This window comes from Hippocampus comes, unplaced genomic scaffold (assembly GCF_001891065.2).
Source record: "Hippocampus comes isolate QL1 unplaced genomic scaffold, H_comes_QL1_v1.1 scaffold59, whole genome shotgun sequence".
Taxonomy (NCBI): domain Eukaryota; kingdom Metazoa; phylum Chordata; class Actinopteri; order Syngnathiformes; family Syngnathidae; genus Hippocampus; species Hippocampus comes.
In genome coordinates this window covers 910,266-925,424 of record NW_017805406.1, presented here as the reverse complement: position 1 = coordinate 925,424, position 15,159 = coordinate 910,266, and the positions used below count along the sequence as shown (strand labels likewise).

At 43.3% G+C, this 15,159-nt stretch overlaps 2 protein-coding genes and 1 long non-coding RNA gene across 5 annotated transcripts in view; 1 reads left to right on the top strand and 2 right to left on the bottom strand.

The window, feature by feature from the left end:
* Positions 1-906: 906 nt before the first annotated feature.
* On the bottom strand, positions 907-5,573 carry LOC109517920 (V-type proton ATPase catalytic subunit A-like). Of its 2 annotated transcripts, none has more exons than XM_019873421.1 (15): positions 5,354-5,573; positions 4,764-4,861; positions 4,423-4,551; positions 4,035-4,249; positions 3,640-3,777; positions 3,397-3,548; positions 3,154-3,316; positions 2,960-3,068; positions 2,765-2,887; positions 2,564-2,678; positions 2,419-2,482; positions 2,131-2,334; positions 1,892-1,986; positions 1,638-1,809; positions 907-1,513 (listed from the first exon to the last, which is right to left on the bottom strand). In XM_019873421.1, exons 2-15 carry the CDS (start codon positions 4,843-4,845, stop codon positions 1,421-1,423), a joined length of 1,854 nt encoding a protein of 617 aa, XP_019728980.1. In that variant the 5' UTR covers positions 4,846-4,861; positions 5,354-5,573; the 3' UTR covers positions 907-1,420. The 2 variants fall into 2 exon arrangements, with proteins under 2 accessions (XP_019728980.1, XP_019728979.1); XM_019873420.1 differs by having other exon boundaries at positions 5,302-5,567.
* A 397-nt stretch (positions 5,574-5,970) lies between these two features.
* On the bottom strand, positions 5,971-11,138 carry LOC109517921 (wiskott-Aldrich syndrome protein family member 3-like). 2 transcript variants are annotated; one of them, XM_019873423.1, is made up of 9 exons: positions 10,843-11,138; positions 9,652-9,814; positions 8,992-9,126; positions 8,740-8,893; positions 8,142-8,259; positions 7,849-8,033; positions 7,297-7,500; positions 6,894-7,186; positions 5,971-6,815 (listed from the first exon to the last, which is right to left on the bottom strand). In XM_019873423.1, exons 2-9 carry the CDS (start codon positions 9,782-9,784, stop codon positions 6,658-6,660), a joined length of 1,380 nt encoding a protein of 459 aa, XP_019728982.1. In that variant the 5' UTR covers positions 9,785-9,814; positions 10,843-11,138; the 3' UTR covers positions 5,971-6,657. The 2 variants fall into 2 exon arrangements, with proteins under 2 accessions (XP_019728982.1, XP_019728983.1); XM_019873424.1 differs by having other exon boundaries at positions 10,847-11,138.
* The window catches only part of LOC109517923 (uncharacterized), a 43,997-nt gene continuing 39,475 nt past the window's right edge, over positions 10,638-15,159 (top strand). Inside the window, exons 1-2 of the long non-coding RNA XR_002168629.1 lie at positions 10,638-10,720; positions 13,077-13,154. This is a non-coding gene — a long non-coding RNA (uncharacterized LOC109517923). The remainder of the gene's footprint in view (positions 10,721-13,076; positions 13,155-15,159) is intronic.

Sequence of the window (15,159 nt, the reverse complement as noted above, 5' to 3'; positions counted from 1 at the left end):
AAAGTTGAACACACCTGCTTACCTTGAGTGAAACTAAGTCAAAGCAAAGTTGCTTACCAATTGAAGACACACACAATAAGGAAAGGAACAGTGCTCAGTCTGGTGGCACGGTTTCAAAGTGGTTAGCGCGGCCACCTCACAGTTCTGAGGTCGGGCGTCAAGTCTGGGTTCTGGCGTTCCTGTGTGGCGTTGACATGATGTTCTTGCGCCTGCGTGGGTGAATGAGCGTAAATGTTTATGTGCGCCTTGCATTTTAATAGACTCCAGCTCCCCTCTGACCCCGATGAGGATAAGCGCTATCGGAAATGGATGGATGGCAATCCACGATTTACTAGCAATCTGCTATGGACTGTAAATTGCAGTTAGGTGATGTCAGGACAGCAACTGCAATAGAGCGAATACCAGGACACGCCCTCATTTTTTTTTTTCTTTCAATGTATCACTGAATATCAGAACATCATCTAAAACGGGGCCACGTGCATTACGAGATGAAGGCCCGAGTCTTATGAGGTCACTGAAACCTTTTTAATGTCCGTGAGTGTGAGTCTGGATGGTCTCAATCAATGCGGCGCAAAGCTGCTGCTCTAGCTCCTGTGGCTTTGTGCCTCCATTAGTCTTGATGGAGGCCGGAACTGGAGATACGCAGGCCGCCTCTAATCTATTTTGAAGGAATTACTGCCGCAATTTGAACGAGCGAGCGTGTGACGAGTGCATGAACGCACCACAAAGATGTACGGTATGCAAGGAGTCGGGGGTGGTGCGAGGGTCTTGTAAAAACTGTGACCTCATCATTTTGGAGAATGTTTCTGGGTCTTCATTATTATATAGGGTCAAGGAGTCCTACTTTTTTGTTAAAAAAAAAAAAAAAAAAAAAAGTCGGCAACAAATGAATCAAACTCGACAGAATGTATTGCCCAGTTATTTTATTTCATGATACGCACTTGACTTTACACAGACGTCTGTTTTGCTACAGCACAATTCCTAATACACTCATTCATTCACATTTTACACGTAATATCAAGTATATAGTCCACAAAATCACATTGTCATCAGACTTTGGAGGTTAAGATGTGGAAGATCGGTCCGCCTTCCCTCCAGACAACACTATGTCCCTTAAGTCGTGTGCGTGTTCCCAGTAAATTCCCTCTTCTTTGCAGCAGCACTTGACTGTTTTGAACTGAAACATAGCGATGGATAAATAAATATGTACTGACTGGCCCTTTTTACAGTCGAGGTAAATCAAAAGGATGAAATGTAAAACGTGCGCACGTAATGGAATGCTTACACGGGAGAGGTAAACACAAAGGAGTTTACGTGACATTCAGAAATAGGACCGTTTAATCTCTACGAGACTGCACCACCAAAAATGGGGTTGAGAAATTGGGTGGAGGGGGTGGGGGGCGCTTAAGGGTTGAAAAACTCATTCCTCCAAGGTCCGGAACGCATTCTGCATGTCCTCCAGCAGTTGTGCGTAGTCTGCTTTTATCTTCGCTTCACCATCCTTGACTGGGTCCTGAGGTGTCCATTGTTGAGAGAGAGGAATACAAAAAGTACAAGTGCATTCCAATTAATGTAATTATCGTGGAATATGGTCTCTTTTTCCCGCCATTTTGCTGTGTCGATACAATGAGCCGTACCTTAAACTTCATAGAGCTGATCTTGTACAAGATCTCGCCCAGGTGCTCCCTGATCATGGCCCAGGTGATTTTGTTGTCACTCTGAGCCGTGGACTCGACGGCGTGCCGCGACATGTCGTAAAACGCGATCATGTTTGAGAGGATGCCGACCGTTTTGTAAAAGGGGCAGAACCTGTTGGTGGGTGCGGGAGGAGATAAGTGTGAGATGAAGTCCAAAACTTTAATATGAGGCATGCGATGCTTTTGTTCTCCACCTGTCGTAAGGCGTGTAACCGTTCTGCTGCAGGAAGTCATCTTTGATGAGCTTCGCGACTTCCAGCGTGATCTTGTCTGTCTCGGCTAGAGAAGCCTGAGGACAAAACGTAACCAAAGATGGCGTAAGTAATTTGTCCTTGTCATGTGTGGGGCCTCTCACTTTTTCAAAACCTGTTGAGACTTTAAAAATGATTTTTGTGTGTCTCTTTTCAGCTTTCAAAATCATCTTTTTCCTCACCTTTCCTACAAGCTGCACTATCTCAGCCAGGTCTTCTTCCTCCTGGAGAATCTCCTTGGCTTTCGTCCGAAGAGGCACAAACTCAGGGAAGTGTTTATCGTAGTATTCATCCAGCGCCCGAGTGTACTTGCTGTAGCTAATCAACCAGTTCACGGATGGGAAGTGTTTCCTCTGAGCCAACTTCTTGTCCAGTCCCCAGAACACCTGCAAGGGCGCAAATGCAAGTTAGTGTCATCAAGAATTGTGTCTCGTGAATCAGTGCATAGTGAACTACTAGCCACCACTTGCCTGGACTATGCCCAATGTAGCTGATGTGACGGGATCTGAAAAGTCTCCACCGGGGGGTGACACACTAGAAAAGTGAACCCGATAATTAATCATGTGTCGCATCATAAGACTTATTTGCATCTTTTGAAAATGAAAGCCAGCTTACGCTCCTACGATGCTGACACTGCCTTCTCGCTCGGGGTTCCCCAGACATTTGACGCGTCCCGCTCGCTCGTAGAAGGAGGCGAGCCTGGCGCCCAGGTAGGCCGGGTATCCGCTGTCTACACACACCATGACACCAAAGTCACCGTTCACAAATGGGCATCTCCTCTCTCGTCTGTGTTTGGGTCATAAAACGTGAACTCACCGGCGGGCATTTCGGCTAATCGGCCAGAGATTTCTCTCAGAGCTTCGGCCCATCGCGACGTCGAGTCGGCCATCATGCTCACGTTGTAACCCATATCCCTGAAGTATTCAGACAGTGTGATCCCTGCCCAAGTGATCAGGAAATAAACATGAGCACCGAGGACAGTCGTGGACGATGACAATTTTATTTTGGTACCTGTGTAGATCGAAGCCTCTCTGGCAGCCACGGGCATGTTGGATGTGTTGGCAACAAGTGCCGTTCGCTTCATGATGCTCTCAACTTTGCCGCCTACTTCCATTGTGAGCTGTTGGGCAGGATCGGTACAAAATTGTGATGGCTTGAGTTACAAATTCAGTTTGAATTAAATCAATTCGCGGTCTCGCACCAACCTCTGGGAAATCTCGCAGCACCTCCGACATTTCATTCCCACGTTCTCCACAGCCAACGTAGATGATAACATCACTGTTGGAGTATTTGGACAATGACTGGGAGATGACGGTCTTTCCACAGCCAAAGGCACCTGGTATAGCTGTGGTGCCGCCTTGCACGCAGCTGTTAAGTGCAACAGGCACATTAGTTTTATATGTTTAGCACAAAAGCTAAATGTTTGCTTCATTTTGAAAAAGCCTCACGGGAAAAGTGCATCCAAGACTCTCTGACCAGTGAGCAGAGGATGATTGGCAGGCAGTTTTTCGGTGACTGGGCGGACCTGTCGCACCGGCCATACCTGCACCATGGTAAACTTCTCCTTGATGCCTTCAAAATCCAGTTCAAGAACCACATCCTGAATGTAAAAGTGAAAAAAAAAAACTTTCTAATTTCTAATCAAACACAAACGACAAAATAACTTATGGAGGAGAAAAAAAAAGACTTGCAGAGACGTCGTAGTTTCCGGGCGGCGCCACGTAAGTGACTGTGCCCCTGCTGCGAGGCGGAAGCATCAGTTTGTGCTGTATCAAGGAGTTCTCAAACACCATGCCGTAGATGTCACCACCTGTAATGTGACTGCCAACCTACAAGAGGTGGCATGTAATGAATTCTATGCAGCTGGATCCGTCAATTTGTTGTACATACTGTATGTCCAGGGTTACAACCTGCCTATATAGAAAATGGACGCATGTATGCTTCAACCGATTTTGATCCCCCCCCACTCCCCTCGGGTCAGTTTTTATTTTTGTTCAGGACCACCCTCATTATTTCACTTTGTCAAGTAGGACGATTAACAGTGTTTTGAGATCTACTGACCATCAACCTCCACCTAACAACATACCCGAAGACTTTGGCTCGGAGTAAACTCCCATTTGAGGTCTCTGTTCAAGGCGCCGATGTTCACTCCTCTTGGGATGTAGATGCTTTGTGTGAGGTCATTGATGTCTTTCAGCGGTCGCTGGATGCCGTCAAAGATGGAGCCCATGACTCCTGGTCCCAACTCCACAGAGAGGGGTTTACCTGTGCGAAGAACTGGGTCACCCACCGACACCCCAGCTGTGTTGCACAGTCAAGGAAAGTGACTAACTGCTAAACCAGACGACAATATATACCAAATTAATATTTGACTTGTGAGAAATGTACATTTTACAGCTTTGGTAACATTTAATGAGAATAGCTTGCCAAGTGTTCCAGGGGAGCTATTAGGGTATACAGTATAAACAGGATACAAGTCTCCTCATAGACTTGGATGGTGGCCATGTCTCCTTCTAAACGGATGATCTCTCCCACCAGCTCACTGTGGCCGACGCGGACCAACTCGTACATGGCGGCTCCTGCCATAGCAGTAGCTGTCACCACTAGAGAAAAGAGAACAAATATTTATGAGCAAACACAATGGCCAAGTACAGTATTTAAGGTATAATATGGCACTTAGGGCATTAGGTTATGATTTAGGTTTAGCAAAGGAGTATCTTACATTTTGAATAACAAACAATAATAATAATACGAAAAGAACATTGAAATTAGATTGTGTTTTCAATCTATTTCCAAAAGGTAAACCAAACCACACCTGGTCCCGAAACTCCATGGACGTATCCAAACTGGCTTTCTCGCTCCGCATCCTGGATCTTTGGAAGCTTTGAGGTATCCATCGCGACAGTCCCTCTTCTGAAAGAGCCATTGAGACGCACGTTACAAACACGCTGTCAGGGCATATAAACAAGCGTAAAGACTTCAACATCTCGAATGTCAATAACAGGCCAGCTCACATGACCCAATGCCGCAGTATGAATGACAGCACAGGGTCAGTGGCAAACACAGATGGGGCTGCTAAACAGTCACTAGCGCTATTACGACCGTCACTTCTATTTTGTTTGTGGCGCTTTTGATTCCAAGTTCGGTATCAAGTATTTTTCGATGAAATCGTTAGTCGAGGTAAAGCTGATTCGTGTACGGGTACAAGTCAGGTGACTGGCTTGCAACGACATGCTAACGTCATCATCCTCATCTTAAACACGAAAAACCGTCATCATTTTCCGAAAAAAAAAAAGGTCGAGTGATACTAACGAGATGCTCAGAAGTCAGCTATGTAAAAAGTAATGTCCCACCTCTCAGAGAATTATAGTAATCCAAGTACAGTTATCCAGGTTTGTCACTCACGTATTGGCCGAAGAGAGAAGCTTAGCTATGCTAATCACCTGCCCGACACTCGACGGTGAAGAAACTGGAAGAAAACGTCGCCATTGTGGCTCGGGCCGTTAGCTTCGGTGCCGAAGAATGCGTCATATCTTGGAACCAACATGGCGGTGAGAGCGCCACAGATTCCATGTCATTGGTCGATGCGGTTCTACGAGGCACGCTACTGACATCTATTGCACACAATTGATAGCTTCACCTCAACTAACTACGAATACAATTAGAATTCATTATTTAATGATAAAATAAACATGTGATTCTAAACACGATTTAAACGTGGTACTGTATTTTGGCATTTAATTATTCACTGTTTATACTGTACTATATTCAAGTGCATTCCACTGCGGATAGTCTCTGTCTCCACAGAGCAGTTTTGATATCAAAGCCATTTCAAACTGACAATAATAATAGCTTGGATTTATATACTGTCTTTCCATCATTCATACATCTTTTTGACAGCTGTCCTACTCCATACCATTCAAAGGAGCAAGGGTGCTTGGCTTGAATGCCCCTCCATAAAAAGTAACATGTAATAAAAAAAAAATAATAATAATAATAATAATAAATGTTTTACTCATGTGTATCTCAAGCATATTGCTTTATTGATCTTATTAAGTGATGATAATTCCAACCAGTGCTGCAACACAGAACTTTGTTCTTTACTGTGACGTAATAATAAGGAATGGGGAACAAGATATACAATAAAAATGAAAGGGATAAAAGATACATAGATGTAGGTACAAGATAGGGAGACTGATGGTGAATTTTTAAAATAATACAATAATGCATAATAAATATAGACATAAATTAGACATTAAAATAATACATTATATTAAAAAAAAACTGATTAAAAAGTATAATTATAGCTGTACCCATTCATGAATTTTCATGAACTTCCCTGCAGACATGTCCCAAGAAGTATGTGGGTTTTATTTGAGTGTCAGTGTTACCTTTAACAGTGGTTCACTAAAGGTTGTGATCAAAAACCATACATGCCATGAAAGATCAAAAGAATGGGGTGGGGGTTCATGGGTAAGATCCTATGCATGGACTGAAAAGGTTGGCCTGAATTCAGGATGTGTGCCAGGAGACTGGTTATTTTTTTAAAATTAAGTTCATCGTTGTTATTTCTGCCAGTGAGGTCATGTTTTCATTGCTGTTTTTATCCAAAGAGGTGAGAACATGAGTCATGATATCATATTATCATTAATAAATACCCTCCTAATAGTCTTTGGTCGCACAGAATGTGAAATGAAACCACATTCTGGTCAGTCGGACCATTCGTTGTCGTCCAGCTCCGAGTCATCATCGGAGTCAGTGTACTCCACCGCAATGCGCCGCGACAGGATGGTGGCCACGTCATTCCCGACTGGGTCGCGCTTGCTCTGCAGCTCTTGCTGCTCTTGCACTTTTCTCAGCTGGATGCCTGTTGACCACCAGCAAAATGTTAGAATGACATCACCAAATGTAAATGTAATGAACATGGAGACACATCAATACTCACCCATTCGGATTGCAGACAACAGATCGCTCCTCACATCTCTCACTGGTTTCATTTCAGCTATGATGCTTCCACTCAGTCCAGAAAGGTGTGATGGGACAGCTGGGGGAGGGAGAGGTGGCGGTGGGGGACCTGGTGGAGGAGCCACGCAAGGGCCTGGAGGAGGGACCGGTGGAAGTGGGTAACTTGGACCAACATGTGTTGTGTCTCCATTATGAGCTGCTGGGGGGGTGAAACCAAAGGCTGTCTGGGCTGACGGGATGGGTGGGCCTTGGGCAGGTGGAAGGTGGGCACAGCTGGTTGGCAATGAAAAGCAAACAGATTGTGTATCATTTTTCAGAACAACAACAAAAAAATAGTCATTCCAGCTCTGATTACATAACACGCGGTTATCATCCAAACATACTTGTAATCTGCAGGCGGACGTATTGACCTATTCATCTTCTCTGCGGCCGGAGCTTCGACCGTTGTTATCTTATAGTTGACGTCAATGCTGTGGTATTCGTGCTCTGCTGGTGGCGGGGAAGGCTGCACGTTCCCATGCGACTTGATAAAGTTAGAAGCACTGTGGGCTGGCGCGGGCGGGGTAGGATAGTCCGGAAGGTCAGGCCTAGAACAACAAAATGAAAGCAAGACAGGATTTGTGGTTTGAAAAAGTCAATTGCTGCTTTATGAATGCAGAACTTGGCTATTGTTGTCACACAGCTAATTGATTTTCAGTTCGACGCCACTGCCAACCACCACCACAAAAGCAAAAATACACATTGTTGAATACCTCTCACACTGCGTCAATGAAAACTAAAATACGCTGTTAATGTCTGTGTGGTCAAGACAAAATGACTTTGGATCTCATTACATTGTGTGAATTGCGTGGCACTGCTATTTTAACACTTTTGCCTCTGTGTTACAGGGATTCTGAGGTGCTAGAGGGATTCTGAGGTCACAAAATGGCACAAACCTGCCCTCTGGGGAGAGCGAACCCTCGGAAGACGCTCCTCGCCGCAGAGTTTGGGGGTGACGGTGATCCGGTCGGAGCTCTTTGTCGAAAGCCATCATGTTCCATTCTTGTCTGCGGTTTCGAGCCTTCCTCACCTTCTTCACCTGGCGCTGGAGGGTGCTGTTTTCCACGCATCGCTTCTGCTCCTGAATGGAGGGTACATTCGTCAGCAAAGCCATTGGCATTGACACCTGCTAAGTAAGTTTCAGCAATATTTGTTGTTTTTTGGAGAGGAGGAGTATTCATGCGCTCACCCTCTGCCTCCTCCTTTCTTTCCTCTTCTCCTCTGTGTCCTGCAGCATTTTCTCCTTCCAGAGGTCAAAAAAGTAGGACGGGTCAGAGTAGAACCTCATGGCGTCACTGCCGTCCTCTCTGTTTAAAAAAAAAAAAAAAAAGAACAAAACCTTGTGTTTATCCCATTTTGTTCACTAGCTAACTCGATTAGTGTCTCCCATCCTTTAATGAGTCAAAATTCTACATTCCAAAAATCTTCTGGCATCGCCAAACTAAAATGTCATCAAATGTATGAACAGTGAAATAATAATAATGACGAGCTTGTCTTAACTTACTAATTTATTTCATATTAAATCAAATGATTCTGTTGTATGAATGGTAACAGATTGATGCAGAGATTATTTGCACCTTCTGCCATTCAGTGGAATAGCATTTAATTATTCTGCCGGTCACTATATGTTACTGGCATAGATAAATAAACAAAGATACGTTCTTCTTTGTAAATAAGCCATTTTTGGACCAATAAAGTGACATTGGATAATGCTCCCACAGCCAAGTAATGTCCTACAACACAATAATTGGGAATCACTGAACTAGATCATCATGCTTTTCACATACCGAAAAGCAGTGAGGTCTTGAAGAGGAGGTGGCTGGTCGCTGCTGTCGTACATATCAGTGACCGAGGTCGGCGTGCTACCTTTAGACAACACCTGCTGGTCCTGAATAGTCGAGCTTTTGAACGCCTTCCTGAGGTTTATGGCCTGAAGAGAGACTGCAAAACAGTATGAAGGGCTATGAAGGGTGGACAACGAATTAGAAAACTTTGTTTTTTTTTTTTTTTAACACATGTTTGTTGTTTGTACAACTGACCTTCTTCCACACTGGAGTCCAGCTGGGTGACCTTGATGGCCAAGCGGTCAATGCGGTCTTGGAGTGAGTTTGCGCGCACATAAAATATGTTGGCTTCATTGAAGAGATCGCCAAATACATTTTCTGCATGTTTACCTGCAATCAACATTTTCCAGAATATCTGTCACAAGAGAGTGGCAAAAAACTGAATACGTGCAAAATAATAAAATGACTGACTATGCTAGCGCATCGGAATATAGGCTAAATGTTATTTCATCCAGTATCCATTGATTGTATTAGTCTACACTGACCGGGCATTTCAGTGACTGTTTGTGTGCCTTTCTAAATCCAATTAATCTGTTTGGATTACGGGAGCACCACGTGATCCGTTCCCAAGCAAACATTAAGAATGGCAGAGATTATTACATGTTATTAGACAGGCTTTGTGTTGCCACCCACCCATTCTCCTTCTTATCTGCCTGTGCAAGCTCGGCAGTAAGGTCAAACCCCTCATAACTTCACTAAATCCCATCACAAACACACACACTGAGCATGTGCACATGTGTGTCAGAGGCTACAAGACAGATGTCCGAGAGTAAATTTGTTTCCAAAAATAGCCTCATATTTATTTTTTTTTCTCCCTGAATGTCACAGTGCAGCAAGTTTGTCGTTGGATCTTACTTAGACTACTGAGCTGACGGATGATGGCTGACAAGGTGTTGTTGTTCACACATTCCAGCTCACTATCAATCCTGTCGGGCACTGCAGCTTGGCACAGGTGCCGAGGTTCAATGGTTCTCCTGACTAAAGGCATTACTCCTTCTCACATCCCATCCACGGCTACCTGCGGGCAGACAAGACGACATTTGTGTTAGGCGATCACCACACAACTCCAAATCTAACGATAAAACCGCTCCCAATGGCAGGAACAAAACCATTCATTGACATAAAAAGACCTGATTATACCATCCCTAATAAACAAGAGGTAACAAAAAAGAAAACTCTCCAATAATTGATGAGGAAGTCACTTAATTTTGAAATCAAAACACATAAATGATAATATGATTCAATATTCACACCACACTGAAAAAGACGGTCATCAGTGAGCTGTTGCAAAACACAATGTCACGCAAAGTGCACGCTTGTAAGTTAAAGTGATGACATAATCATATTTATTGTCCATGTTAGTGTATTATACATCTAAAATGGATGATGACCTCTATGATACAGGAGAAGTCACCATTGCACGCCGGATTTCGAAATTAAAGTATTATATTCATTGCTTCACTTTATTTGATGTCCATATTGTTGCATGTGCATCCGTCCATTTTCTACAGTTCTTATTCTGAGTGGAATCACAGGCGAGCTCGACCCGATACAAGGTGACTTCGAGGAAGAGAGCATGTACACTCTGGACTGGTTGAAAGTCAATCGCATACATATATACAGACAAACATTCATAGTAACATTCACGTTCATGGAAATGATAGTCTTTAACAATTCCGCAATCGACCAAACGTGGTAAAATTTGGACGAGTTTGGGGTCATACGTAGAAAATAAACATTCTTATTTTTGTTATAAAGAATTATTGTACACACAATTCAAAACTTTTCTCTGTTTTTTATTTTTATTTTTATTTTTTACTCTGACCCACAATTCATTGCGTGGCGAGCAAATCAATCCATTCGTGTTCAGGTGCGATACCCGAGAGCGTTTTGAAAATGACCGTGCACCTCACAAATACCACAGGTAACCTTTTTTTTCCAGTTTTCTTCACAAAAACATTCCCTGCGTGAAAATGTAACGGTGGGAGAGAGGAAAAACAAATTTCTCTAAACGCCACAAAATAGAAAAACAAAACAAACCCTTACCTACGTTGTTGTCAGAATTGGGTCCATTATTTTTTTTTCACCGAAGGACGCGAACCGTGGATTCCGAGTGTCTTAATTAAGATAACGTTAAAAAAAACACACACACTTTGATTTAACTCAAAATTCCTCGCTGTTGTCGTGTGCCAGGTAGCTTCTGGAGACATACGTGCACGACGGAATGCACTGTGACAACATGACCCCTCAGTCTGAATCACAACGTGAGGGATTTAGTCAGCAGATTTACTGGATCGACCAATCCCTTAGTGCCATGGTAGACCTCTGACATCCTGTGTGCTTTTTTTCCCCCCTCCTCCAAGGCCCAATTAAGTTCGTACACCTATCGGACAAAGTATGAGTGACGTCATCAATTTAATCAACATTTTTCACCGTGAACATTTCATTTGCCTCTCAATTGACGTATTACGTTGTATTTGTCATCTAATCATGAAAACATGTTCCCCCAAATCGTCCCTGAAAAATAAGACCCCTCAGCCCCCACAATATGCAAAAACCCCCAAATCATCTACAAAGTTCAAACGTATTCATTGCTGTATGTAAAGTTTTGGTGGTCTAATCGTCATTCTTTCCTTCTCAGAGGTAGGGTTCACCTGTTGCGGTGAAAGAGCTCGTTTCACATGTACTTTTCATGTATTAATGCTAACTTTTGCCATTGATACATGCCCGCTTCATTTTTTACATTTGAAATGTTAAAACAAACACAAGAATTCAAGTCCGTTGGATAGCTCCCTGTAGCTGCCCTGGATTAACAGTGAAAGGAGACACTCGGTATTTGATTTGAAAGCATCGCATACGCACAAGCGTGCACACATGTACACACACATACACAACACTCCTTTATCACAGATGGCATCATCTGGATTGTGGGAGGGAGCGGTGTAACCTAGATATATGGAGGCTTAAATCTTTATAAGTAGCACACCGTCACACTCTTCACCCTGCAAACTGCTTATTCCATAAATACATTGTTTAATCCAACATTAAGGGTGTTTGTTCACATTTCGCCTTGTTTTTAATGCTGGAGTATGTTGATATTTTTGCCGAACCCTTTATAGTGTAGTCATGCATGTAGGCAGGAAACAGCTGGAACGACCTTGCACCACTTGCAAGCAGAATGTTGGAATCCTCTATCATTGCTTAATTTACAAGGCTTGATTGTGTGCAAGTGATGCGATCCAAACAGTGAAAGTGTTCACTGTATCATACCTCAATAATACCTTATTGTATAATACAGAAATGTTGTCGATCACATTTGCAGTTATTTGAATAGAGTGGAACTAAGGATTTGATCGGCTGCATGATTTTGAAAATGGCAACAACAACAACAAAAAAATGTCATCAACTACATCATCGAATATGTACAACAACGACCGTCCAAAAGATAATTTCAATAATATCCTACTGTCAGGTCAAACAGTTTTAACATATGTGACAATTTATTTTTTTAATGTCAGTATAAACTCAACCTTTTATGAATGAGTACTGTAGTTCTAATGTTTTATACGGCGGGGAACTTATTTTTACACTTGCATGACAGTTAAAATGTTACGAAGACATTGTCAATACGCTTCATAACAGGACTCTGGAATTTACTACTGTATATTATTTCCATTATTTGTTTTAAGCAGGGTCAACACATCCCCACTTTCCCCCCATTTTTAAAAACTCATGAGCCCTTTTTTTTCTTGGCGGTTGATTTCACGATGATGTCCTGTCACTTAGGGGTCTTCTATGTTTTTGATGGTTCAGTAATCTCCAGATCAACGGTTTTAACCCCAATACAATCCGTACCCCCCCATCATTATCATCTTTGTCGCCGATTGCACTCCAGACCAAACATTCACGTGTTCTGCTATTATGACTTTGTTTCCTGGTTGTAATTGATGTGTCATTAGTTGCATTCGTACAAGAGAGCGTTCACCAACCTTTACATATATGGAATAAGATACCGGTAGCTAAAAAAAATGTTTGAGAGCCACTGGATTTTACGGATTCATATTTTCTTCCACAATAGTGCCGCCTGCTGGTCATTGTTGGTATAGACATGTAAATAAGTACTGTATAGTGGCGTTTTCTTGCATGTATTTTAGAGATGTCAAATATTTCTAATGTATGATTTGAGTTTTATGGACTATTTCATGATCATGAGTTAAACCAAAGTGTATGGTTAATATATGTGTATACTAATATACATTCTGAAATCTTTCCTTGGTTAGATTGCCAGCTGTGTGAAAACTACAAGGCGATGGAGTTTCGTCGCGATGACAGCCATTCCACCTGGTGGGAAATTGCAAGTAAAAAAATCTTTTTTCCTAAATTCCTGACCATCCACTTTGACAATCGTGATGATATTCAAGATGAACGGTATCAAATATTTTGTTCAGTACAGTTGTACGCCGTGTTCTACAGCAACTTGGACAGTATCAATTCAAACTGATCTTAACTAACGTTTTAAAGGTATTGATATTACACAGAAATGCTTATTTTAGCCCTTGTGTTGGATAACACTGCTTTGTGCAATTCGACACAATATTTTGGCAGGTAAGTGGCACTACTACTTTACAGAACGCCGTTTCCAAAACGAATTCTTTTCATGTTCAAGTTGGTTTGACCACTCACAAAGGTGAAGAGAAAATTCCGATTTCATTTTGGTGTTAGTGAGTCAACAGAAACACCCACAAACACCTTATGAAGGATCCTAGCCTGAGACTTATTTCCTAAATGTTGTACAGTATTTGAAACTCCGACTTGTCCGTTCTCCTTGTAGCGCTATCGTAATGTAATTAAACTACTTTTGTCTTCTTGTCTTGTCTACAATGGGCCTCAACAAAAGACGGAACGTTGAATTTTCCCAGAGTGGCGCACCACACATCACACAGCAGCGGGAAAAATAATCAGGCGCCGCTTAATACCGCGTGAAAAGCCCTCATAGTTGCTGAGCTGCCTTAAGTGGGGGGTGACTCTCAGAATGCCTTGGCTTGTTTGTCTCATGGTTTAAGTGGTGCACATAGCCATGGAAAGATCATTAAATCACTGTTTTACCACTTGGCTTAATCCCCACAACAAAAGGGGCCGACGCGAAAAAATGGGGCGAGAGAAGAAAAAAAATGGCGAGCGAGATTAAGAAGAAACGTGATGGATCCAAAGTGACGGCTCGGGTTCCCAGCCTTGCCGAAAGGGAGTTAGGAATCTTGATTCCGTATCTCCCAGGCTGAAGAGTGGCGGCTGATCGGACATTCCCTGTTTACCCCTGCAGTGGCCAGCCGCGCTTGTAGTGTCCGCCGCTGTGGCCATCTGCCGGGATTACCCAGCAGGATATATTTTTATAGAGAGCATCCTATTCATATCCTGCCTGCAAAGGTTTACATTAAGGTTGAACTCGGGTGCACTTACAATGGCAGATGAAGTAAGCCCTGTCCTTCTTACAGCACCCCCCCACCCCCCTTTCCATCTTCTCAACGTTTTGGATGCTGATGGCACAGAGTTGAAAGCGGCTGCTTTTACCGTGCCATGAAAGAGGATCTCACGCAATGCCACTGTCTGCTACCGATTGTTATTTTTTTTTGTTTTGTTTTGTTTTTTTTCCCCCTTCCAAGCAAAGACAAAATGATGCCCAGCGTGAAGGAAAAAAAACCCATTTGGATGTGCCAAGTGGGATTGTTTCAGCTAATAGGCATCAACAGGCCAACTTCTCCCAGTTACCATACAGGTGAACTCATTCCTGGGAAAATGTTTTTCTCTTTCTCAGCCTTGTCGGCGCGATGGCGTCCCCCTTTTTCCTCGCTCTAACGGGATTAGTCGTGCCAGTGCTACCCCGCCTGTCACGGTACTGTCTACTTCCCATCTCTCCTCTGGGCCTCTAATGTGATTAACCCATTGCCTGTGGTCCAAATGGTTCTGGAGCGGGCGGGGAGGGGCGAGGTTGTTGGGGGGGGCAGCTCCTTGGCATGTTCACCATGATGCCCAACTTGCAGTCAGTGGCACCTTTTGTCAGGAAGGAAAGACTGAGGTCAACTTGGTGCTAAGTCGCAGGGGAAGGAATTGTTTGTCTCTTCCAACGCTGATCATTTTAAACAAATGCGTCACCGCTTGTTTAACATTCGACATGCACATGTTTTCATGCGTGTAAAAGCATCTCCCTTCTCAATCCTACCTACCCATCCATACACCTTTGTGGAAATCCCCAAAGGTCCTTTTGTTTACGGCCCAGCGCTCAATGTTAACTGCTTGCTGAGACGATTCTGATTGCCCGACGCCCATCATCTTGTCAAACGTCAGTGGCGGGGGTGGGGGTGGGGT